General features: G+C 47.8%; 10 protein-coding genes across 10 annotated transcripts; 5 read left to right on the top strand and 5 right to left on the bottom strand.

Moving 5' to 3' along the window:
• Positions 1 to 64: 64 nt before the first annotated feature.
• PHYSODRAFT_513604 (hypothetical protein) lies at positions 65 to 829 on the bottom strand (the record flags this gene model as incomplete). Its single annotated transcript, XM_009532408.1, has 1 exon — positions 65 to 829. A coding segment is annotated over one exon (765 nt), but the record flags the coding sequence as incomplete, so codon positions are not given.
• A 1372-nt stretch (positions 830 to 2201) lies between these two features.
• PHYSODRAFT_346972 (hypothetical protein) lies at positions 2202 to 4419 on the top strand (the record flags this gene model as incomplete). Its single annotated transcript, XM_009532407.1, has 4 exons — positions 2202 to 2263; positions 2348 to 2405; positions 3253 to 3381; positions 3454 to 4419. 4 exons carry the CDS (start codon positions 2202 to 2204, stop codon positions 4417 to 4419), a joined length of 1215 nt encoding a protein of 404 aa, XP_009530702.1.
• A 51-nt stretch (positions 4420 to 4470) lies between these two features.
• On the bottom strand, positions 4471 to 5341 carry PHYSODRAFT_354959 (hypothetical protein; the record flags this gene model as incomplete). The annotated part of the gene is made up of 1 exon (XM_009532406.1): positions 4471 to 5341. A coding segment is annotated over one exon (769 nt), but the record flags the coding sequence as incomplete, so codon positions are not given.
• Positions 5342 to 6098: 757 nt separating this feature from the next.
• PHYSODRAFT_510601 (hypothetical protein) lies at positions 6099 to 7082 on the bottom strand (the record flags this gene model as incomplete). Its single annotated transcript, XM_009532405.1, has 2 exons — positions 6099 to 6805; positions 6896 to 7082. 2 exons carry the CDS (start codon positions 7080 to 7082, stop codon positions 6099 to 6101), a joined length of 894 nt encoding a protein of 297 aa, XP_009530700.1.
• Positions 7083 to 7923: 841 nt separating this feature from the next.
• PHYSODRAFT_512651 (hypothetical protein) lies at positions 7924 to 8253 on the top strand (the record flags this gene model as incomplete). The annotated part of the gene is made up of 1 exon (XM_009532404.1): positions 7924 to 8253. The coding sequence occupies one exon, from the start codon at positions 7924 to 7926 to the stop codon at positions 8251 to 8253; it is 330 nt and encodes a 109-aa protein (XP_009530699.1).
• A 19-nt stretch (positions 8254 to 8272) lies between these two features.
• On the top strand, positions 8273 to 9112 carry PHYSODRAFT_514502 (hypothetical protein; the record flags this gene model as incomplete). Its single annotated transcript, XM_009532403.1, has 2 exons — positions 8273 to 8899; positions 9029 to 9112. 2 exons carry the CDS (start codon positions 8273 to 8275, stop codon positions 9110 to 9112), a joined length of 711 nt encoding a protein of 236 aa, XP_009530698.1.
• An 841-nt stretch (positions 9113 to 9953) lies between these two features.
• On the bottom strand, positions 9954 to 10637 carry PHYSODRAFT_511443 (hypothetical protein; the record flags this gene model as incomplete). Its single annotated transcript, XM_009532402.1, has 2 exons — positions 9954 to 10307; positions 10353 to 10637. 2 exons carry the CDS (start codon positions 10635 to 10637, stop codon positions 9954 to 9956), a joined length of 639 nt encoding a protein of 212 aa, XP_009530697.1.
• A 34-nt stretch (positions 10638 to 10671) lies between these two features.
• On the top strand, positions 10672 to 10956 carry PHYSODRAFT_510488 (hypothetical protein; the record flags this gene model as incomplete). Its single annotated transcript, XM_009532401.1, has 1 exon — positions 10672 to 10956. A coding segment is annotated over one exon (285 nt), but the record flags the coding sequence as incomplete, so codon positions are not given.
• Positions 10957 to 11831: 875 nt separating this feature from the next.
• On the top strand, positions 11832 to 12224 carry PHYSODRAFT_512420 (hypothetical protein; the record flags this gene model as incomplete). The annotated part of the gene is made up of 1 exon (XM_009532400.1): positions 11832 to 12224. A coding segment is annotated over one exon (393 nt), but the record flags the coding sequence as incomplete, so codon positions are not given.
• Positions 12225 to 12616: 392 nt separating this feature from the next.
• PHYSODRAFT_335033 (hypothetical protein) lies at positions 12617 to 22403 on the bottom strand (the record flags this gene model as incomplete). The annotated part of the gene is made up of 8 exons (XM_009532399.1): positions 12617 to 12662; positions 12815 to 12997; positions 16834 to 16951; positions 17167 to 18613; positions 18678 to 20564; positions 20616 to 20828; positions 22072 to 22320; positions 22353 to 22403. The coding sequence occupies 8 exons, from the start codon at positions 22401 to 22403 to the stop codon at positions 12617 to 12619; spliced, it is 4194 nt and encodes a 1397-aa protein (XP_009530694.1).
• Between the last annotated feature and the right edge of the window lie 561 nt (positions 22404 to 22964).

Below are 22964 nucleotides of genomic sequence, written 5' to 3'. Positions count from 1 at the left end.
TGCGCGCGTCCTGCAACGATCTACTGCGAACTGCATCCACCACACAGGTTCGAGGGCTTCAAACTCATTCACTCGATCCTTCCGGTAGTTTATACCTCAACCAGGCGGAAAAGGCTGCAAACGTTCGGTCTTGGTCCTCGAAGCGCTGACAAAACTTGAGCAATGCCCCGTAGCGCACGGTCGAGTCTGCGCCAGTAGCATGCAACAGTTTGGCAAGGTCTACAGGGCAGAGGTACGGAGGCTGTCGCGCGTCCTCGCTTAATCCAGCCGACCCCTGCATGGAGCAAGCGTAGTAGACGCAGTGATCCATCCCGAAGCAGTGTCCAAGCTCGTGTGACGCCGTTCGGCAAACTCGAGCCAGCCACAAAGCGCCATCGGATTGAGCGGATGCGGGGGCGGACGTGGACGCTGTGACAGCAGCCTGCATCGCTGAGGACAAGTGCGCTACTGTTGTTCCCTTCCTCACTGCAGTTTTCGCTTTCTTCCTCGACGGTCCTCCACCGCTGTCAGCATTTCTCACACACGTATCAACGTACGCCTGGCAGTGTGATACCGGCCAAGCGTGCTCCACTTCGACTCCTTGAACCGTGTCTAGCGCAGGGCTATAGCGAGCTGACGAGACAACAGCCACCCGACTCCCGCCGTAGGCGCGTCCGCAGCAGAAATCGATGTCTTCCTCTTCGTACAAATCGTGGTCGACGATAAGGAGTAGCGCGTACGCGTCCGCTGGTAGCAACGCAATCGCAGTGTCGAGTAAATCCTCCAGGTTAAGCTGTCCACCGAAGAGGCCATCGCTGGACGGACGCGCGCGGATGCGAACAGCCTCGGAATTGGGCCGAGAGAGCGTTCTTATCACAGAGGAAGATGGTCATTTCACAGAGCGTGGGGTCATATTTCAGAGCGTGGGGTCATATTTCAGAGCGTGGGGTCAAACTACAGACGGTAGTGCATAATCACAGAGACAGCGATTGCTTCACAGAGCACGCTCCTGTACGTGTAGCCTTCGGCACAGCGTAACCCGCGGCAATTCTGCGGCAGAATTGCGCACATTTACTATTGCATATTATTGCTGCTACTGGCCGGCTCAATGCCTGCGTACAATGGGGGCTTCTTGTGGTGTGGCGCCCATGAGGGATCACTACAGTCCACCCCCGCTGCCTCCTACTTTCGAACTAGGCGCGCTATTAACGCATGTAGCTCGACTGAAAAGCGAGGTATTTAAGCAGGGGGGGGCGTCGTGCAGCTACGCGATCGTCACGGGGGTCGGTAACGCGAAGCGGATGAAACAGGGCTACGTGTACATCACCCGCATAAATCTAGAATGGCATAGAGTGAAGTGAAATACCAGCTAGCTGCTACAGCGTGCAGTAGCACAGGCTGCGGTTGCCATGCCTCGAGTAGCAGCCCGGAGCGTTGCTACGGATACCGCCAAATAGCGTACCCTTCCCGAATTGAATGCCTCCTCTCAAATATAATAAAATGTGCTCAGTACACAAAGCTATTGTACCTACGCCAATTTGTATACCTCAACCAAACCGTATAGAACGTTGAGTACTTACAATTTTCTTGAAATTTATGTGAAGTTCAGCATGTAAACATTTTTTGATTGGCTAAGAGATGTTCTCTGAAATTTATTTCAGAGTCTACCGGTGATACCACTTTCCGCGCTGTTTGAATATATTGGACTATAGCAAACGCTCTCTTTGCTTGAATGCTACATCTGCTGTACGGGTCACCCATTTCTCAAACTTCATAAATAAAGTTTTTTGTTAAAAAACACAGGCTTCGTAATTTAAAGGGTCTGATTGTCCGGACATTTTATAGATAAGACTACACAATACGCAGTTATCGATGCAGAGAAGTTTGTAAAACCCGTTATATCGTATACCTCTTGCCGTTATGAATCACCCACGTGAATGTTGACCCTGTCGGCGACGCGTCCATCTTCGCGCAACCCGCATCCGTAAGTAATTTATATGGTAATTTATGGCGTGGGGTTTTCTTGGGATAAATGCAACTTCCTATTTATCCCGTAGGGTCCGAGCCCTGAAAATTCCAGAACCCAAGGCCGAGGTCAACAAGGTCAACCGCGCACCCCAATACCGTGGGCTGCGCCAAGGCGCCCGGGCAGCGTTTCTCCTTCGTGTCCACCGTGGCGCCATCTCCACGCGCCGTATCGGGCGCGTCGGCCTGGCGAGAACATGGTGGTCGAGGAGATGCTCGCGTTCTGCGAAGGTCTGAGCAACCCAAAGCTGGGTGTTGGGTAATGAAACAGTCGAGTCCCCATGCGTTTGCCGCTCTTATGGCAGGTCGATATAGGATCAAATAGTGGTGACTCATGCGGCAGACCGACTGGCGTTGCGTCCGGTGGAGACCACGTTCAGCACTTTGGCGCCATCGACGAGGTTTCCTGTAGGCTACGACGCAGGGAGTAGGATGCGCTATTATATATTATAAAATACTTCCTACACCTCCGTGCATAAACTACAGCCTCCTCTGCCTCTTTAAGGCTGTAGCACGATCATGATCGACAGCTTTTATCTTGCAGTGTAGCATGAAACTTCTGCTCGTAGCATTGTCTGGTCGCGAGGAGCACAGTTTTAGTGCAACGAGGCGGCAGGTATCCATGCAGCAAGCGCACATCACAAAATACCATCTATCTACTCGATCACGGCATAATATCACATAGGAGAGAAAACACACACAGCACCCAGCAGATTCGGCTGGGTCCTTGCTCGTACAGTTCGCAAGTACCGGTATTTCTGCCAGCAGAATGCATTTGCTGCTGCCGGTATTGCCCTTATGTACTTCTGCTAGCAGAATTGCATTTAAGATGTATTTCTGCCTGCAGAATTGCATGTGGCAAGGCCCGCGATGTATTTCTGCCGGCAGAATTGCAGTTGGCAAAAACCACTATGAATTTCTGCTGGCAGAATTGCATGTGGCAAGGAGCACTGTGTATTTCTGCTGGCACTCAGCCGGTAGTGACAGTGCTAGTGCTCTATTTCTGCTGATGGATCTGACGCCGTCCACAGCTTTAGGTGATGACTGCAGGCCAGCATAGCAATTCTGTCGGCAGGATTGCTTTATGAGAGGTCATACATCCAGAATAGTGACTACCAAAAGTGTAACCCTGGAGGTTACACTGGGAGTCGAGTCAGCTGTTATAAACGTTGCTCTGTGAAATTGCTGCACGCTCTGTGATTCTGCGTTTTTCGTCTGTGAAAATCACGTTTTCTCGTTTGGGCCCAGGTGAGCCGCTCACTGAGCGGGGCGGCAGGCACATCGTGGGATAACTCACTGCATTGCTGGACTCGCTCGACGGAGAACGCGATGGACGAGTGGACTGTGCTCTACGCGGTGGCGGGCTGCTCGGTGCTGGTAAGTACGGAATTGAATTGAAGCGACCGACACGCTCCAGTCTTACCTCACTTGTGTCTTGTGCATGGGCAGTTGTTCCTGGTGACCAAGGTGCGCGCTCCTGGCTTCCGCGTGGACGGCAAGCATGTGTTTATCACTGGCGGCAGCTCCGGCATCGGACTGGCCACCGCCAAGAAGTACGCGCGAGCTGGCGCCAACGTCTCCATCATTGCTCGCGATGCCAAAAAGCTAGACGCGGCCAAGCAAGAGATTGAGGCCGTGCGCAAGCACGCAGACGTCCCAGTGTTTACTCAGTCCTGCGATGTGATCGACCCTGAAGCGGTGAAGAAGGCAGTCAAGGCTGCCAATGCGTTCCACAAGCGAGCAACGGACCACGTCGTCTGCAGTGCTGGAATCGTGGAGCCTGGCTACTTCATGGACCAGGACGTCGCCGGCTTCAAGCGCTCGATGGACATCAACTACTTCGGCAGTCTCCACGTCGTCCACGCTGCGCTGCCAGCTATGATCCAGCAGCATGAAAGCGAGCGTGGTCAGGAAGGAGGGCAGATTGTGCTGGTGGGGTCCGCCTTCTCGCTGATGGCCTGCATTGGCACAGCGCAGTACTCGTCCTCCAAGTACGCGCTTCGAGGTCTGGCCGAGTCGCTGCGCAACGAGTTGAAGCTCTACGACATCCGTGTGAGCATTTTCTACCCTGGCAACGTCGACACGCCCATGCTCAAACACGAGATGGCACTGACGCCTCCAGAGACCAAGACCATTGAGGGGGTGAGCACCCCGCTCTCGCCGGATGCGGCGGCGCAAACGCTGGTCAACGGCATTGCCAAGGGCCACTTCAGCATCACGACGGACCCGCTCGTGTACCTGCTTCGCATCCTGTCGAACGGAGTCACGCCCATGCACAACACTGTGCTGGAGGCCGTGGCACTGCCCCTGATCGTCGTCATTCAAGTGGCATTCCTCTGGTTCATGGACGGCGTCGTGCAGTACTCGCGGTGGCAGCGCACGAAGCAGCGAAAGAGCGAGAAGAAGGGTCAGTAGATGTTAGTCTAAGCAGCAGCAAGAAGCAACAGCGATAAACCCCAGACAATTCGGCTCAAAAGAGAGGCAGGCGCACCCACTCCATTCACACAGCGTCGCGTCGCCTCTCCTCTCCTCCTCTTCTTTCTCTCCATCCCTACTCCCACATATCGTCTATTGCGAGTTGCTGTCGGCGGCGGCGCTCGCCAGCGCCTTCTGGACCTGAATCTCCGGCGACAGGTAGCCGCGCTTCTCATAGTTGGTGTAGTACGTGAGCTTCTTCGGGTTAGGACGCGCCGACTGCGGGATCGTCTCGAACTTGTGCGGCTTGAGCAGCGCACGCAGCGCTAGGCGGTTGTGGTAGACCGACACGATGCTGCCGCCGACCGCCTCCACGGCCTTGATGGCCGACTCGGATGCCTGCGAGACCTCGATGTCCAGCTTGGCCGTGAGGTGCTGGCTGCCGTTGCCCAGCAGCTTGACGCCGTGCTTGACGCGCGAGCACGTGACGATGCCCGATTCCACGAGCTCCTTCATCGTGATCTTCTTGCTGGCGTCCAGGCGGCCCATGTCCACGAACAGCTGCAGCTTGTCCAGGTTGAGCGTCTCCATGGGCGTCGCGAACTTGTTGTTGAAGCCGCGCTTGGGCACGCGCTGGTACAGCGGCGTCTGGCCGCCCTCGAAGCCGGGGCCGCGGCCGGCGCCGCCGCCGGAGCGCGCCTTCTGTCCCTTGTGTCCGCGGCCCGAGGTCTTGCCCTTGCCCGAGCCGATACCGCGACCCAGCCGCTTGCCGCGCTTGTGCGCGCCGTCGTTGTCGCGCAGGTTGTTGAGGCGCACGCCCTCGAAGGCGGGCACAGAGGCAGCAGCAGCCGAGCTGGCGAACGCCACGCGCGCGCCGCGAGCGACGGGCAGGGCCCGCTCCAGCGCCTTGAGACTCCACATTATTCCGACCGCTTAGCTTATCGAAGGGAGGCTACAATGCCGATAGGAATGTGTGGTCCAAAGGTCAATTCGTACTTTTTGGGAGGGCGATCGACACACAAGCGGCACACAAAGTTGAAGTGTGGGTACCGGTATACCGGTTAAAAGGGCAACAACTTCCGGATGAGTAGTGGGTCGCGGCACCAGTTTTTTTATTTTCATAATTTCTTACCGTAATTTACCTCCGAGAACGGTGCTAGAACGATCTTTGTGGATAGTCGTCCGTTTACCTACACGACCTCTCAACCACCTCAGAGCTCGAGGAGGCGTCCGTTAGCCAGTGACCAGACGCGCGACCACTCCCAATAATTACTGGCACATTACGACGTCATTTTCAGAATTAATATTTTTCTCAAAAAAATTAAGAGGCTATGTATATAGATACCCACACATAGAACATGACGATCGAACTATCTTTCGGAAAATACAAAGGTCAATCCATTGAGGATGTATTCAAGAATGATCCTGGATACTGTCGTTGGATTCACAACCAACCCAGTCTCAACATTAGCGAGGAAATGAAATCTTTCTTTACTCAAGATTCCTAAATAACGATAACTCCTATATGATGACGTGGGGTAAGTATCGAGGCAAATCTTTACAGCAGATCAGTAAATTGGATCCAGGCTATCTCGATTGGCTAAGTAAAAGTCAATTCGTGATTGACAAGTGTCCAAAGCTACTCAAGGAACTGAACTAAAAATATATCTTTTTTTTACTTACGCTGTAGTGAAGTCTAGAACCTCTCCGGTTAGTCTATCGAACGTTAGTTCCTGTTCGCTAATTACGAGGATCAGCATATTCACACCTTGGCATCCGGCGTTCGTACCTTGGATCTGAATAGCCTGAGGTACATCGCGCTCAGTCAGGCGACTGACATCGGCAATAAGCATGCGGTTTGTGAGCGACCACGTCTGATAGTCAAGTAGACCATTTACGAGCTCAGGGATTAGATCTCCGTTAATCGCTGAAATCTTAGCAATTTCGTTGGTAAAGTGGTGGAAATCATAGTCATGACTGATATTGAACACCTGAGTCGAGCCAATACGAACGTTAAAGTTGCGAATCGACGACCCGGGCTGAAGCGTGTATGGAGAGCTATCGAAGGGGCTCTGGAACCGCTGAACAGTAGCAGAAGCAAAGTTGTTTGTCTGTTCCGCGAATGGTAAAAGCACAACATATTTCGCGTTTTTAACACTTGACGATAGCTGTAGATCGAAAGCAGCATTTAGTTGAGTCGAGGACTTACCAATACTAGCACGCTGGTAAAACCACTGTGCGTAGCAATCATTGTAGCGTACCTTCTTAACCGGCTTAGAGATAATAGCTTGAGGGTTCTCAAGATGAACGAAAGGGACATACAAACGAGCAGTAGTAAAAGGCATGTATGTACCATCGATGGTAGGTTCAAGAGCATTTACAACCGCTCCCTAAGCAACACTAAAGCCAGCAGATGCGGCAAGCACACCATTCATCGGATTACCGGTAGCAGAAGCGGCAATCATGACCGGACAACTATTACCAGACGATAGAGTAGTAGAGGTTAGTGACATACCCTTTGAAGCATCTACCGCGACTACAGACGTTCCCTGATTCACACGGAAACGCAGGCGAATTTGAGGGTTAGCCATCAAGTCAAGCTCACGGAAGATAGGATGCAGATCGGTGAGCTTAATCTTAAGCATGTAGTTCCACGTTCCCATGATTGCGTTAGCAGCAGTACCACCAGCTACGAAAGCTCCACGCGAGGTCTGGTTAGAAATGGTAGTCGATGCAGCAGCACCACCTACCGACGGCCACGAGCTGGAGAAGTCAGCGCCAGCCGTAGGAGGATTCGATAGAAGGCGCTTAACGAAACCATCATTAGGAATAGTTGCACCACCAGGAGGAGCCGAGACAGCAAAGGAAGACGAGAATGCCATGGTGTTTGAATATCCATCACCACTGGTAGATGCGGATCCAGAACTGTATGATACCGACTGAGCAGCGTCAGGGTACAAGAACGATTCAGCTCCGTGCTTTTCAACGTACTGAGGGCTGTAGCCAGTCTGGGCACGAACGTTGTTCCAAAAGAGCTTGTAGTCAGCCATAGAGACGATAGTCTTTCCGTTGAGTTCCAGACTCAGACTATCAATAACGTTCCAATTTCCGCATTTTAGAGTAGACATAGACGATTGGCAGCGGCAGTTTGAGCAGTGCCACCATTCTTCATTGAGACCTTGTAGGGAAGCATAATGTAGGCATCACGGAGGCTTGCGAAGCCCTCGGAACCGTTAAGCTGAGCCGTAGCATCGATAGTGATGACACCATTCTGGTACGAACCCTGGTTTAGGTCAATAACGTGCGGTACACGCTTGCTCGAAGATACCTTGATCTCCAGGTCGCTCTTAAGCGAGCTCTGGTACAAGTACAGATCGGATAGTTGAGTTTCGCTCATCGTTGAATCTATATGGATCCTAATATAGCTTGGTAAAATTAAATATTATGTCGCACCTCATCAAGCCAATCACCTCAGATCATGATCTCATCGAACTCGCTGAGAAAATGAACGTTCAACTCGATAATATATTCGAATCAAATGAGATAAAGTCCCCTCTCCCCAAGAATGGGTCATTTCTGATTCTACTTCGCCCTCCTAATCTTGAGGTAGGACACTGGACGGCGGCTCATAATGGTGAATTCTTCGATAGTATGGGGGAAGGACCACCGAAGAAGTATGGTATCGATCGATACAACACCAAGCAATACCAAGGAACCTATGGAGACTCTTGTGGACCATTCTGTGTCCTATGGCTATATTCGAAGCAATACCGTAATCCAGATGTATTCAAAACAATGAAAGATCTAAATTTGACAACTCTGGAATACATTTAATTCAACGTATATAGTAATCATGTATCGTGAATTAACAATCTCCAGTGATATTCCCGCGAGAAAGCTTACCAAAGCTTTCAAGACTGGTAAGCTCAGCCTAACCTCACGCGAACTAAAGGGTAGTGGCTCGGTTATCCATCTCCACCCTGCTTCGTTTGAAAAGGCGCTCAAGGCTCGTAAGGCTGGGCGCGGCGTAAGACTTGACATTACCAAGCACGAAGTGAAGAAGGGCTACAAGAAGGCTCAAGGTGGTTCTATCTGGTCCAAGGTGTGGGGAGGTATCAAGTCTGCATACAAATTTGCTAAGAATTCAGGTCTTCTATCCAAAGCCGTTGATGCGGCTGTTCCTGCTTTAGCAACATATGCTGGACAGCCAACGGCTGCTGTTCCAGCCAGAGCTGCAATCAAGTCCCTAACCGGTATCGGTATTTACGATTCCGATAGCGACAAGGAAGGAGGACGTGTATCCATGGCTGACGTAAAGAAGGCTGCTAAGAATGCGCTTGGATACGCGAAACGTAGGGGAATCATTACGGATGCGGTCGATGCTGGAGAGGAGTTCCTTCTATCAAAAGCTACCAAGCCGGAACATGAGGATCTAATCAGATCTGTGCGAAAGGAGGTTCGTCGCCGTTATGGTGTAGGCGTAGCAAAGAAACGTCCAGCGAAGGGGTCGCCGGAGATGAAAGAACGAATGGCAAAACTGCGAGCTATGCGTAAGAATGGTAAGACTGGCGGTTCATTTACGTTGTAGACGCCATAAAAAATAGCATAGATGAGTTATTTTTTTGGACGAATAAGAAGCATAATGGATACTGAAGTATCTCTGAAGATTACTTTTTTATCGTTTTGGTTATAGATACTGAGTGTAATACTGGCTCGAGAACCATTATGGCAATTCATCCAAGCATACTGGGATGTTTGTATGAGATGACCTTTCCAATAGCAGCGTCGCCTCGATCGAAAGCACTGACAATATCACCGGAAGCCACGTATTCGTTTTTGATCAGATCGCAACGAACGATGTAGGAACTGGTTGGATGAATCTGAGGGATGATGTTCGATGACTGAGCACTTGCAACAGTAGCTGGTGAGGAGGGGTATGTGCCTGCTGTGAAGCCAACTACTTTCCCGAATTCAGCATTATCGATGATCAAGCGAGGAACACGAGTGGTAGTCGGCAACCCTGTACCGCCAGTGGAGTATAAACCAGATGTAGGTCTGGTCCATGTACCTCCTGCGGTTGGTAGAGTTGTAGGCGTAGGAGAGAAATCAAGCTGACAAGCATAATAGACACTGTTAGCACTCATTTTGATATAAAATACGTTATTCCCCGACGGATCAATTACATACGCTCCAGCATTGACAAGAGCAGTCTGAATGCTTCGATTGATATCATCATACGAATAGATTCCATCAGGAAGGGATACACTGATTATCGATGTAGTTGCAGCGGTAGGTACTTCGATTTTGAACGTTGTGTTCTGAAACTGCATTGAATCAATGTTATATTCGCTATTATACATCGAAATCGATTGAATGGCGCAAACTACATCACGAAAGTCAGCCGCCGATCCGGGAAAGGAGTATTTCTAGGTTGAATTGGTTCCATCTTGTACCAGATTGGTGCTGTCGAGTTTGATAAAGCTGGACATATTGATTATATGTTTGTAGGCATAGTTTTGTTTGATAAATTGGAATTAGTCCTCGATACGAATCGGTCTATCGAAGTTATACCTGATCTGACCCTTGACGGAATCAATGAAGAGCATTTGGCCCTTTCGCTCCGTGGCTTTGTTGTAATAATTGACGATTGAACGCTCATCTACTCCCTTGATATTAAAATCTTTCACAACCATCTGGAGGTCTCGCTTAGAGTTAGCTTTCAGGATCGCTACGTACTCTGAGTTCAATCTGATCATCTTGTCCGTTGCGAAGTAGCTGTGGCTCAAGAAGATGGTTGATAGCTCGAAGTGGCGCCCTCTAGTGAAGTAATGTGAGAACAAATTCTTCTGAAGAAGCTTATCGTTGCTGTAGTCATCGATGATGACGAGCTCAGGCTTATTGGAATTAATTGGGGTATGACGTATCCGGTCAACACTCGGAGGCGAGTCAGGGTCGGCGAATGTGATAACGCCATCAAGCTTATCACGAAGATAGTCATATAACTCCTGGTGAGGATTGCGAGCAATGACCGTTAGATGAGCAAATACGTGAGGAGAATGCTTGAGGATGAACATACATAAATTATTCTTCCCTGAGAACGATGGTCCCAGAACCACTATTCTAAACAGCGCTTTGATGTCAAGTGCTGGAATATCACCCATAGAGGCGCTTTTGAATTTTTTAGGGATTGAAGCTCCGAAATCTGGAATACCGCTCATGATTATCGTCTAAACTATATAGGATCAAACAAAGATGAGTTCAGGTTTTTCATATCCTAGTCCAATATTCACATCCCCGATTTATAATCCGGCATTCTTGCTCCAATTGGATGCCAGCGGTTATCTAACGTATGATTATGCTCAGACTCTTTATCTAAACAAGTATGACTATCGCTTGTCATACATTACCGGTGTTTCTCAAGGCGTAGCATCGCCTGGCGTAGCGCTTGTCCCTGGAAGTGGTGGGGACATCAGCGGTCTTGGAGCGATTAGTTGTAGTAGTCTATCCGTCAATGGAGTAGCAGTATCAGCTCCCCCTTCCTATGTAGTTGGTATTACTCCAGGCACGGCTGATTTAAACAAAGCATTAGTTCTTGATGGATCAAAGAATGTCTCTGGAATCAATGCTCTGAGCGCTAGTCAACTAACCGGCACTCTTCAGACAGCGGTTCAGTCCAATATCACATCTCTAGGTAGTTTAACAGGGCTTACAATTGCCGGAAACATATCGTTTACAGGAGCTTCAAGAACGCTAATTGGGCTTAACTCACTTGCCGCAGGAACAATTTCAGGCACTCTAACAACCGCCGCTCAACCAAATGTCACTAGCCTAGGGACACTCTCATCGCTCACAGCAACATCAATAACTGGAACGCTACAAACCGCGGCTCAGCCAAATATTACGTCGCTTGGTTCGTTATCTACTATCGATATCGTTAATACAACGAATCCAATAGCTGGAAGCGCTATCGATCAATACGGACTGTCGATTCGTAAATCGTCAGCAGTAGCTGGAGATAGCGTTGGTATGGTTTTCGGGATCACTACGAACTCTATCGCGTCGGTTACGGGAGGGTCGAGCATTATCTATACCCGTAGCGGAAGCAATGGTACAGGATATTTATCGATTAACCATCGTTTAACCACAACGACAGCAGGGTCGCTCACTGAGATTATCCGTATCAACGAATCGGGTAATGTTTCGATCAGTAATGGAGATCTCACGATCGATTCTTCGAAAAAGATCAACGGCTTTCTCGGATATGCTAATCAGCCCGTAATAACCACTATAGGAGCTCTAACGGAGCTTGGCATCGGATCTTCAAGTTAGCATCAACGGAATACCTCAGGATTACCGGCGATGGGACCAATTATTTAGATGGCAACTATACTCTTTGCTGCTTATTCCAAAGTTCTAATGCTACGCCCCTGCAATTTCAGATCGAAGTACATAATGGTACTAAAAGTACGTCTACGAACTCTACATGGATTGGAAATTTATCTGCAAATGATCTACGGTTTGGCACCAATAACACAACATATATGACTTTGCTTTCCAATGGCCGACTTGGAGTAGAGACTACCTCGCCTGGCGGGTATATGGAAGTAAATGGTTCTGTTTCACAAACGATTGATGCTGCTGGTCTAGGATATGGCGCTCTGACCAAATCACAAACAACATTTACTATCGGTCCACTGGCTAGCATAGTTGTAAGCATCAAATCTGCTAACTCGATGCTAGTATCTGCCGGGAGCTACATCACTACGTCAGATCGGCGTTTGAAGACCAATAGTCGATACCGCTGATTTTGCAAGAAATGTTGATCCGAAACTATTTTCGTATCGGTCAACGCCCGATAAAAGAGAGCTTGGATACATTGCCCAGGATGTTTCTAAATATAGCGTAGAGTGCATTTCATTTATCGAAAATGAATCTCTTAAAGCTGAGCAGGAGGGAGATATCGATGGTGCACAACTCACGCTCGATTACCCAAAGATCGTATGCCTGCTTCACAAGTGCTTGCAAGGGGTACTGGATAGGCTGGATGGTACTGGATAGGCTGGATGCCATAGAAGCAAAAATGAGTTGAGAGCGATTATGTCTGAGTAAATATAGAATCATGGGCTGCGGACCAAGCAAAGATTTGCGAACGAATCTCTCTAATGATGAACCAAATCAGATCGTTGGATCTAGCCTTCTACAGGCTGACAAAATCGTTGTTCTTGGCGACTCTGTGTTCCTCCCTACAAAGCGTCCTGACGGAGAGTCAGCCATCCTCGAGGTCAGCATCAGCGACAAAAAAATCAGTGTTTATCGAGGATATCGAAACAAGCTTGTTAGAAATGGGATTGCTTAAGTGCAAACGTCTTGACTGTTTTCATTTTTTGGCTGGTACGCCCAGACTCGACCACCTTCCGTTTGGGTAGATGCCTCCACCTTCTTGGTCGACTTGTCGAGGTCAGTAGCCCACACAGCGACTTGGGTCTTCTGGGGACGATCATGAATGATGAGGTTCTTCAGGATAGCTTTCAGCTCAGCGACGTTGAGGTCGCTATTGTCACCATAGCTGCCTCCGGAACTGTAGATAATGCGCGAATTGAAGAAGAACATGGTTTTATAATAAACGGGTGATAATATCGTTGAACTCTTTATCATCAATTAGTCGATTGCTGTACATATCCACCGTCAGAGACTTGAGCTGCTTGATGATACTGGGGTTGTCATTTCCGAGTTGTAGCTCTCCTTTTAGCTTATCGTATTCAGCCCTAAGCGTATCTAGAGGATCCTCTAACTTATCGTGGAAGCTGTATTGGAGATGAGTAATCGATAGAACCTCCTTGAACAGTTTCTTATCTTCAACGCTGAGCTTATCGTAAGCGGATTGATCGATACGGTTCTTATAGACAAGTGCCTTGATCATGGCTTGGAGGCTATCACTGATTTCCCACTTAGGACCACATTTACGCCGATTCGGCTGAACGATCACGAGCTTTTTAGCATCAAGGTCGGGGATACGAATATACTTGCTTCCGATCTGCTTGTATGTGTAGGCTGACGGTGTTGCTAATCCTTGGATCTCATTGAGATTGTAGGTACGGCCTCGGCGAACTACACCTTCCAGCGGGGCAACACCTGCACCGCGCAATCCTCGACCTTGAAGCTTTCGTTTAACGCCACTGCCGGATACCTTGCTTGCCTCGGCGTATCGCTTAGCCTTCGTTTGATATATCGATTTTGTCGCCTTCATAGCTGGCCTTCAACACCGATCTCGCTGCTTTTGAGTTATTCCCTCTAACAGCCTCTTTTGCTTCTTCATAGCGTTTCTGAGCCTCATCGTATGTCTGAAAAGCTGCTTTTGACTCATCATGAAGCTTTTGCAAGCTGTCATCGTATTCATACTCTTCAACGCTTTGCTGTCTAATATCGTGTACAGACTTTAGAATAGCCTCATTCATATTTCAAGATTAGCATCCAGGTTTTTACGTCTTTTCTTATCAAGCTCCTTTTCTTCAAGTATCTTAGCTGCTTCTTCATCGCTCGATGGGAAGGGGTATTCAACCTCATTAAGATAGCGGTCCAAGTCCTCAACCCCGTTGAGTAGGGACGAAAAGGTATCCATCCACATGATATTCTTCATTAGCCCCTTCCAAGCTACACCACTCACCTGCTTGTGTGCTTTGTTTTCACGATTTAAAATATTTAGGGGTCTAGACCCCGATGGCTGCCCAAAGTAGTATGATGGATGGGACTTAACAACACCGTTGATTTTCACGATTGGTTGTAGCCGAAATGGAATATCAATACTATTAGCGTGCAACTGGCTGTAGTAATCAGTTAAGATATTCTTGGCGTCGTTATCAGCGTTTGATAGGCTTGGGTCCATGTCTTCATCAATACCACTCATTAACCCATGCTGAGCTTCACCATTAGCTGGGGTAAAATCATTTATGTGTTTGGTTTCATTGCTACCAACTAGTTCTAACTCGAGGCCCCTGGCTTTAGTCATATTAATGAGAGATTGGAATGTCATTATCCAGTTCACTTTCTGAGTGATTGCTTGCTTCACACGATCGCTATCTTTCCCGTAAACGCTAATGCTATTGCCATTGATCCAAAACATAGCCATCTTCGTCAATAGGAGAAGATTTTGCGGAACCATTAAGAATTGGTACAATCTTCTTTATCAATCCGTTAGATTCAAGGACTTCCCTATTTTTTCTAATTGTCCAAAATAATTTGAGCTTGCTGTCCATTTGATCGGATCTTGTGGATGTTCCAGTATCGATCACAAAACTGTCGTCAAGTCTCTGCTTAGAGAGGTTTGAATAATCTCCTTCTGAGGCATTGATTCTTTTTCTTTTTGAGCCGATATTTTGCCAAACCTGGTATGGGCTATTTTTGTCCTCTTTACCCATTTCATTACGTCGCTCCTTCTTATTGACGTATGCGAGGAATCTGACATCATTAATTAATACCTCACCAATATGGTCATACGTCTCAGACCAATCAATGCTCGGAACTAGTACATATTTTCTCAGTTTAATACTGTACACCTTAGCATCCATCCCAATATAATACTTAGTAAGCTGCCGGCCGTTGGAAGCAATAGGGTGAATATTTAGTTCTGCAAGGATGGGGTAAACCTCGAAGATTTTAGCGACCGCTTCCTTTGACTTTGTTTGATTTTTCATCTCAGCATTGCCTTCGTCGAACAAATCTTCTTCGACGGGCTTTTGCGGCAGTGGACTATCAGGGCCAACACCAGCATCTGTCATTCTTGCACTATTATCAACTCCAACATCAGTCATATCGGGGCTCACGTGGACCCAACCATCACTGGTTTTGGGCTTAGCAGTACTGGAAGCATCAACGTGAGTCGATTTCTTTGGAACAGTAGTGATACCATTCGCGATATCGCTAGCCCATGATGCACCTTCGTACATAAGGCGCTTGGACTTGGCTTGACGAACTCGGCGCTCAGCTCGTTCGAGTAGCTCCTGCCGCTTTTGCTCTCGTTGAGCGAGGGATGTAAAGTTGGGAAACATCGTCTAACTATATCATGGTAGTCATAAAAAAATATTAGCATCGATTAAATACATACTCACCAATAGCTTGGCATAACGGAGTCATGCCTAAATGGTTGATACGTATGACAGATACGGTTTCGCTCATTGAGGAGATTGATGTATCGATCCTTGATGCAATGAAACGGCACACCAAATATCGTTTCTAACTGGTCGCGGTACTGTAGATTGCACACGGTTTTCCGGAAATTGGCTACTGGGTCTAAATCTCTGAGTTCATTTTTGATTCGACTAACCTCTTGAATTATCCACAGCTTTCTTCGGAGCTGTACAAGCTCACGTTGATTCTCTACGCAGTTGCGACACATTCTATGTATGAAGTCATATATTTTTAAGCATTATTTTTGGAAAATAGATTGATAGATATAGATGAGTCAACGCTTACAGAGGATTGCTCAATTAAACTTATTTCGAAGCTAGTTCGACTCATTTTTTATCGACTTCCAGTACTCATTCTCTAAGGTTGATCTCTTGTTCTTACTGACTAATCTAAGATTATCTTGTGGCTCCCAGGAGTCAAGTTCATTACCGACCTACTGAACGAGATACTTGTACTTGCCGGATCGCATCTTTTTGTGGTCTAAGATCTTCTCCACCTCTAAAATATCACCTCTGTTGATAGTAGCTTCAGATGTTTCTGCTTTAACAATTCTTAGATCGTTTGGCCCCTTGTAAAGAAAGAGTGTGTCCGTTTTTCGACTTGATTTGGATGCGGTAGCCATCAATACCTACCACCGAATACACAGCCTTAGACCATCTTGCTGCTTCTTTATCAAATGTTTTCTTTTTTGGCCTATACAAAACCTTTTCGCCGACCTCGAACTCGTTTTCAATCCTCTCGGCTTCAGCCTGGTTGTGGACTAGTTCAGATTCAATTACCTTACCTTTAGCTTCGTTGGGGGTCATACCAATCGATCGATGGGTGGTGCTATTGTAGTTCTCAATGACAGCAGCTATGAGCTTCTGGGTTAGTCGCTTTGGTTCGATTTTTACAAGGCGCTGCTTCAGAGTTCTATTTAAGCGTTCAATTTTACCCATTTTGGCGTGATCTCCCGGCTCATTGTTGAAATGGTCAATTTTCTTAGTTTTGAAGAATTTCTGAGCCTGTTGGTTCATGAATTCTGAACCATTATCGGTTGTAAGAATGTTAACCTTATGGAGGCGGACAAAAACCCTAATTGCTGCTAGTACGGTCGGGCCAGTTTTGTTGGCTAGTAGTTTTGCGTAGCCTAGGCGAGAGTTGATGTTGATCGCAGTCAAGATTGGTCTTTTCTCCCAAAACGCCAAGTCCATCTGCCATGAATTGGGGTTAGTCGATGCGATTTTGAACCCATCGTATCGCTTCTTCTGCTCCTGAAATCGCTGAATATCGCTCTGGTTTGAGTACCATTCCTTGACGATTTTCATCGTAATCTTCGGCTCCAGTTCTTTAGCCTTCTGGTATAAGGCTTGGGCACCCACATAGCCCGTTTTGGGGTCATAGTATAATTTGGACAACAGCTGATCCATCGCTCTATATGGTTATAAAACAAAAAAATCCCCTGCCAGGTAGTTGCTTATATGTCGAGCGGTTCGGTGGTGATACCATCCGCAAGTACACGACGCTTGTCATAATAGTAGTTTAGAGATGTTTTAGTCTGGGTGTACGTAATGATTGACTTACTCTCCTTACTGAGTCTAAACCCCTTGTTGGTGCCCTGTAGCGTGATGCGATCGCGAACAACTGATTCGAACCCATCTGGGTTGAGAACATCACCGTTTCGTCCACCATTCTGCTGGACTCCCTTCGCTGAAACCTTGACCTTGTAAGATTCGTCTGGTAGGTAGCAAATGTAGTTCTTAGAGGCCAATGATACCATAGCATCACCAGACCACTCTTCCTTAAATAAACCAGGGGTTCGACGGTCAAACTTGGCTACAGTCTCATTATAGTCGCGTGGGAACCACTCATACTTGTGCTGCTGAAAATGCTCACGAAGCTCAGGCTTGATGCACTCCTCAAATGGCTTTTCACAGCTGAAAGCGATGTAGCCAGAGTCGGTGTCCATCTCCTGATACTGAAAATTCAAGCGGTCGAAGTAGATGTCAATACAATCGTAGTAGAACTCGAGCATGCGGAGCTTAGCGAGCTGATAGATTGCAATCGAGAGATGAATTGGGTTCTTGTTGTTGAGCTTTCTCTTCTTCATTGTGAATTCACATGAATCATTCAACTCTTCCATTCCATGGAAGGTGAAGTGCTCAATCTTCGATTTAATTGCCTTCTCATCCGACTCATACTTGACCTCCTTATGCTTGCTCATGTCCATGCCACTGCGACCGAACGCGGAGTTGCCTACTAGTTTCATCATCTCAGCAATCATGGCCTTACTCTTATCGGCATCACCTTCCCGTCGCGCGTTCGATACGGCTTCCATGAATGGAGCAAACGCCTTGTGAGAGCTAGCCTTGATGAAGCTGTAAGTCTTGGTGATCTCCATGCCATGAGAAATGTACCATTTGAGTAGTGGTGCAAAAATGAGGATCTTCTCACCAAAGTAGCTCCCGATGAGTTTGCGAGCCGGCTTTGCTCGGCTTTGCTTGCGCTCCTCGTTGTACTCGAACATGTTCTGACCGATGACACTCCGATCGCTGCAGTCGATAAGGGTGTTCTTGAAAATTGGGGTCATTTCACTGAAGTAGGGTTTGAGGTGCTCTGGTGTACGGATATCACACTCGAGGAAGCCAAAGATCTTGTCATTTACAATATCATCGACGATCCCTGTGTATGCCTCGATGGTACTCAACCGTCCACATGGCATCTCATTACCAAGTGCCCACAAATACAGAGCATTAGCATCGTAGCCGATGATCTTTTTGCAGATCTTACCCCCTCGAATCTTGGTCTCGTTGCGTTTTGCGTATCTGTTGAAGATGATAGAAGGACCACCAGCAATGTTCGCCTTCATCTTGGTGTAGATGTCCTTCTCCTCTCTATCGATACTGTACACCAACCTGTCTGAGTTGAATTCAAGTAGCTTCTTGTGGCGGAAGCCCTTTAGCGACATGTTCTTGCGAGCAACGTTGCATCCCACACAGCTGATCAAGATATTACCATCGATGTGTCCGAGCTTGTTATTGATTCGGTCAGCCGAGGCAGTATCAGCTGTGAGTTGCTTGTAGCATAGCCCACACACGCTCTAGCAAGTCGTTGAGGTGTTCTAGCGTCATATTGAATTCACGATCGGCATCAGCATCCTGGGTCTTATATCCACTTAAGCGACTAGCGGGAAAGGCAAACGCTTCAGCAGGCTCCTTACTTGGTTGCTGGAGGTTGTTGAAGCACGTCTGATACATGACTTTCTCAGAGAGACCAGGTAGCGACACACCATCAGTGAACATATCAAGTTCGAAACGTTTGAATAGTTCTCGCTGGGCTTTGATGGCCTTGATGAAGGGTACTACATCGGGGTTGTTGTACCAAATGAGTAGATCCTTGATTGACTTCATGCCATAGTGTTCCCAGACGAACTGTACCCGCACATAGTCCTCATCGCTGATGCTAGTGCTACGAAGAGCACTGTCGAACGCCGACTTAGGAGGGACTTCCGGCTGACTGAGTACGTCAAATGAAGTAATGTACTCGTACGGGAAGATGCCTTTTCCTAGGCCACAGACGCATCGAATCTTGTCATCACACTTGCACTCACCGAGATATGTCGACAAGTACTTTGCATAGCTGGTGCCTGCCGGAACATAGTTGCTAATGTCAAGCATTTTCATGTCTGACGTGGCGATGCACATGTAGCTAGGGTTCTTGATGACTGATGTGATGTTGTCATTACCGATGACTGCAAACAGGTCCGCCTTGATAAGGTTGATGTCGTAGCGTCCAGAGTTGGATCCGAATACTGGTACCTGACCAATGCACTGCTTCAGCTTGCCATAATCCGAGCGCTTCTTACCGAATGTGAGCTTGCTGTGGAAATCGAAGAAACAAGCAAACTCCCCGTTCTGAATCCAAGCATTGACATCATCCATCTTGTACGTCTTACCCAAGTCTAGACCAGGAACCTCAGCGTCAGTCAAACCATGGACGTTGATGATTTTGCGGAGCAAAGACTCGTACTTCGAGACATTGTACTGCTGAATCTTAGCCGCAACTTCCTTGATGTACTGGAACATATCCTTGAGCAACTCCTTCGGGTCATCGCTGACAAAGCATCGCACCTCCTCAGTCAAGCTGTCGGCCACGGAAACAGACACAGGAATGTGTTCGTTTGTGAAGATAGTATTCACTCCGTTTTTGACACCCGTAGGCTTGAGGATAGCCTCAAAATCATAGACAATGAAGTGATCGATGTAATGGTCAGCATCCTTGATGGAGTACTTAGTCAGCATGGAACGAATGCTGTTCGGAGCGGGTTGGTAGATGGTTGGCTGAGCTGGGAACGATTCGATGTTCACGAGTTCGCATTGGTTCTTAGTGTGGTTGCGTAGCTTATCAGAGCTAACAAACACCATCTCACACATAGAGCATTGGTACTTCTGCTGGAGCATACCAACGTTCGTGATGTAGAGAGCGTGATTCTCGTGCGACAGGATGTTGATCGAATCATAGTCCTTGTCCGAGCAGCGAATGCATTCAACCTTGCCAGTCTCAACATCCATGTTGAAGACGTTGATGTTCAGCTTGAAGCACTCCTCAAGCTCATCGAATTGGAGAATGTCGATAGGCTTGAAATTGCGGAACAGACCCAGAGTGTAGGTGATCTCCTTGTACGAACAGTACTGCTTGAAGGCTTGTTTCACCAGAGCCTGGATTCTGCGAGGATCCTTCTTGGCTCCCTCCTGCTTGTGATAAGCAATGCAGTGGAAGACACACTTGTTGTTCGTCTTGGGGAAGTTGATGACGTGCTTGTTATCACGAATCGCCTTAGGAATGACAGCCTCGCTATCACCCAGAGCATGGTCGCGTTGGTAGATATAGATTTTGAAGCCAGTAATCCCCTTCACCATGTACCCGGAGCTGGGGTAGTTGAGCTTGTCAGCCAACTCCATGAAGCAAATCTCCGAGATCACCTACTTACGAATATCAGCCTTGCTGTTGATAGCTACAGGAGTGCTAAATACAGACGTGTTGCTAATATTCGGGTGGAAGTAGCGAGTCTCGCTGTCATCAGTTCTGCTGACAAGCTTGTATCCAAGAGCGATGTTGACCTTGAAGGCAGACTTCTGGGTTGCGAGCACGTTCTCGAGCTTGTCGTAGAACTCAGCAGGCTGAATTCCCTCGTAGAGGTGCGACTCCATGTTCTTGCCTTGGTAGAAGCGGTACTTACTGTCTTCCTTGAAATCAGCAGCCACATTCTTTTGGAGCTTGCCTAGACTGATCTGGTACTGCTTCGCTACCAATTTTTGGTTGGTGGGGTGGGAAATGTTGCTAATGTATACCATGCGCCCCGTCTTGCCACGTACCTTAATACGGTAGCTACTACCCCATCGAATGGGTTGAATATTTAATCACTTTAATCCTTCGAGTTCGTATGCAAACATGTTGCCTATATATGCTTGACTATATTATTCTCCGTAGATATGACTTTATAATTATTTGACCTTGTATCAGGATCGACTTTATATCTTAGTCATTTACAAAATATTCTGAAATTAATTAATTCAAATATTTGGCTTATACCTTTTTGGAGGTTTTAAGCCATTGTCTTTGACTATATTGGGATTGACTTTTTGAGAAAAAAATTAATTAATTAATTAAGTTCGGTTTCATTATTAAGTTCGACTTCACCATCAATAAGTCGGTTTTGGGTTTACGCTTGCGAGCTCGAATCTGATCTCTATTCTTGTCAACCAGTCTTTTTGATAAGATAAACGGGCTTCGCGTGTGCGCTGGTAGTAGCGCTTCTGTGCTGCTTTGATGCGTTCCTTGCTAGCTTGGTATTGCTCAGGAGAGTACGCCATGTTACTATATTACTAACTTTATATTTATCACGATCGATCAACAAATACTTGGTAATTGAGAAGTTGAAGACACCATGCTTCCATAAAATTATTCATTTCCTCTTTCCTCTTCCTCTGTTTCTCTTTGTGCTCTGTGAGGGTTGTTGTTGTTGAGGTTGTCGTCAGTAGCAGGAAGCAGCGAAGTGTGATCGGTCAATTCTTGATGCTGGGCTTCAGCAGCAAAAGTCAGGTCGGTCATTTCTTGTCGCTGGGCTTTTAACGGTGTCTCGTCCTTCGCTTCCTCGATCATGTTGTCAAGCTTCGATTTCCAATGTTGCGAATATGACAGAATCGCCCCCATCGCAATATCAACACCAATCATCTGACACACGATAAGCGAGCGGCCAGGAACTGTTAAACATCCTTTTTCGTCGGTTGGATTCTCTCCATAGGCCAAAACAATGATTGTAATGACCGCCAATATGGCAGGTACGAAGCATTGAGCGTTGATGATCCACCGTCTGAATCCTGCTCTACACAAGAAATTAGCAACAACATATTCAAACAATTAGGGGCCAGAATACGTACGCTTATATTTCAGCGCTCTGGAAGCAGTTCCACCAATGTCAACGCGAACATGACCCGGAACCACCACCAGCACTTGGATCTGCTTCTTCTGCGGAGCTGGTGCAAAGACATCGGCAATCTCTTCTGCTGGATCGATTTGCTCGTTTAGCAGTGTCTTCACTTGTTCAGGAATGCCTCCGCTTCGCACAGAAATCACATCAGGGTCCTTCGATGAGAGCCACGCGCCGTCCGCCGTCTTCGCGAGGAAGATCCGCAGCTTGTCTGCATCGATGTCCTTGAAGTCGTTCGGCTTCTCCGCCTTGATCGCCGATGCACCTCGTCGATATCCACCTCGAACGCGCTGCCCGCCACGCCAACGATCGCACAGAAGAGCTTCACCATCTTTCCTCGAGCCGGCAGATTCTGGAATGAGGAAGAAGGAGGTAGAATTTCTGGCGTACTTAAGCGAACATGAAGGTGTGTGACATAGATTTTCAACCAATGATGAGACGCTGGTCCGAACTACCAGTCCGTTCCAGATCTACTGGAGATTTGAGCACGTTTGGCTCGCAATTGGTTAAAAATAGTTGTATGCCCGTGTGATTGGTAGTAATGCAACCGCCTGCTCATAGCGGTTTGACTGGTGTGCAGAGCTCCGCACAGCTCGAAAAATTGGCGCCAGGGGAAGCGCTTAAGCTCCAATGATGCTTTCATCGATGAAGAAGCCACCACTGCCATTAACGATTTCGCCCCTCCCCGACCAAGCACCCACCTACCAAACCCAACAAGCTACTCGATGTCGCACCCCAACAAGACCTCGCACCCCAAGACCAAGCACCTTTCGGACGCGGAACGTGCCCTCGTGGTGTCGGCCCTCCTCAACCGAGCGACAGTCGGCGCCCTACCGCGTGGTGCGCTGTCTGCTGCTGCAGACATCTTCGGGGTCAGCGCTCAGACCATCAG

This window comes from Phytophthora sojae (genome assembly GCF_000149755.1).
Source record: "Phytophthora sojae unplaced genomic scaffold PHYSOscaffold_6, whole genome shotgun sequence".
In the NCBI taxonomy this organism is placed as follows: Eukaryota; Oomycota; class Peronosporomycetes; order Peronosporales; family Peronosporaceae; genus Phytophthora; species Phytophthora sojae.
Note: the sequence above shows the minus strand (reverse complement) of the source record. Positions and strands in the feature narration are given on the sequence as shown.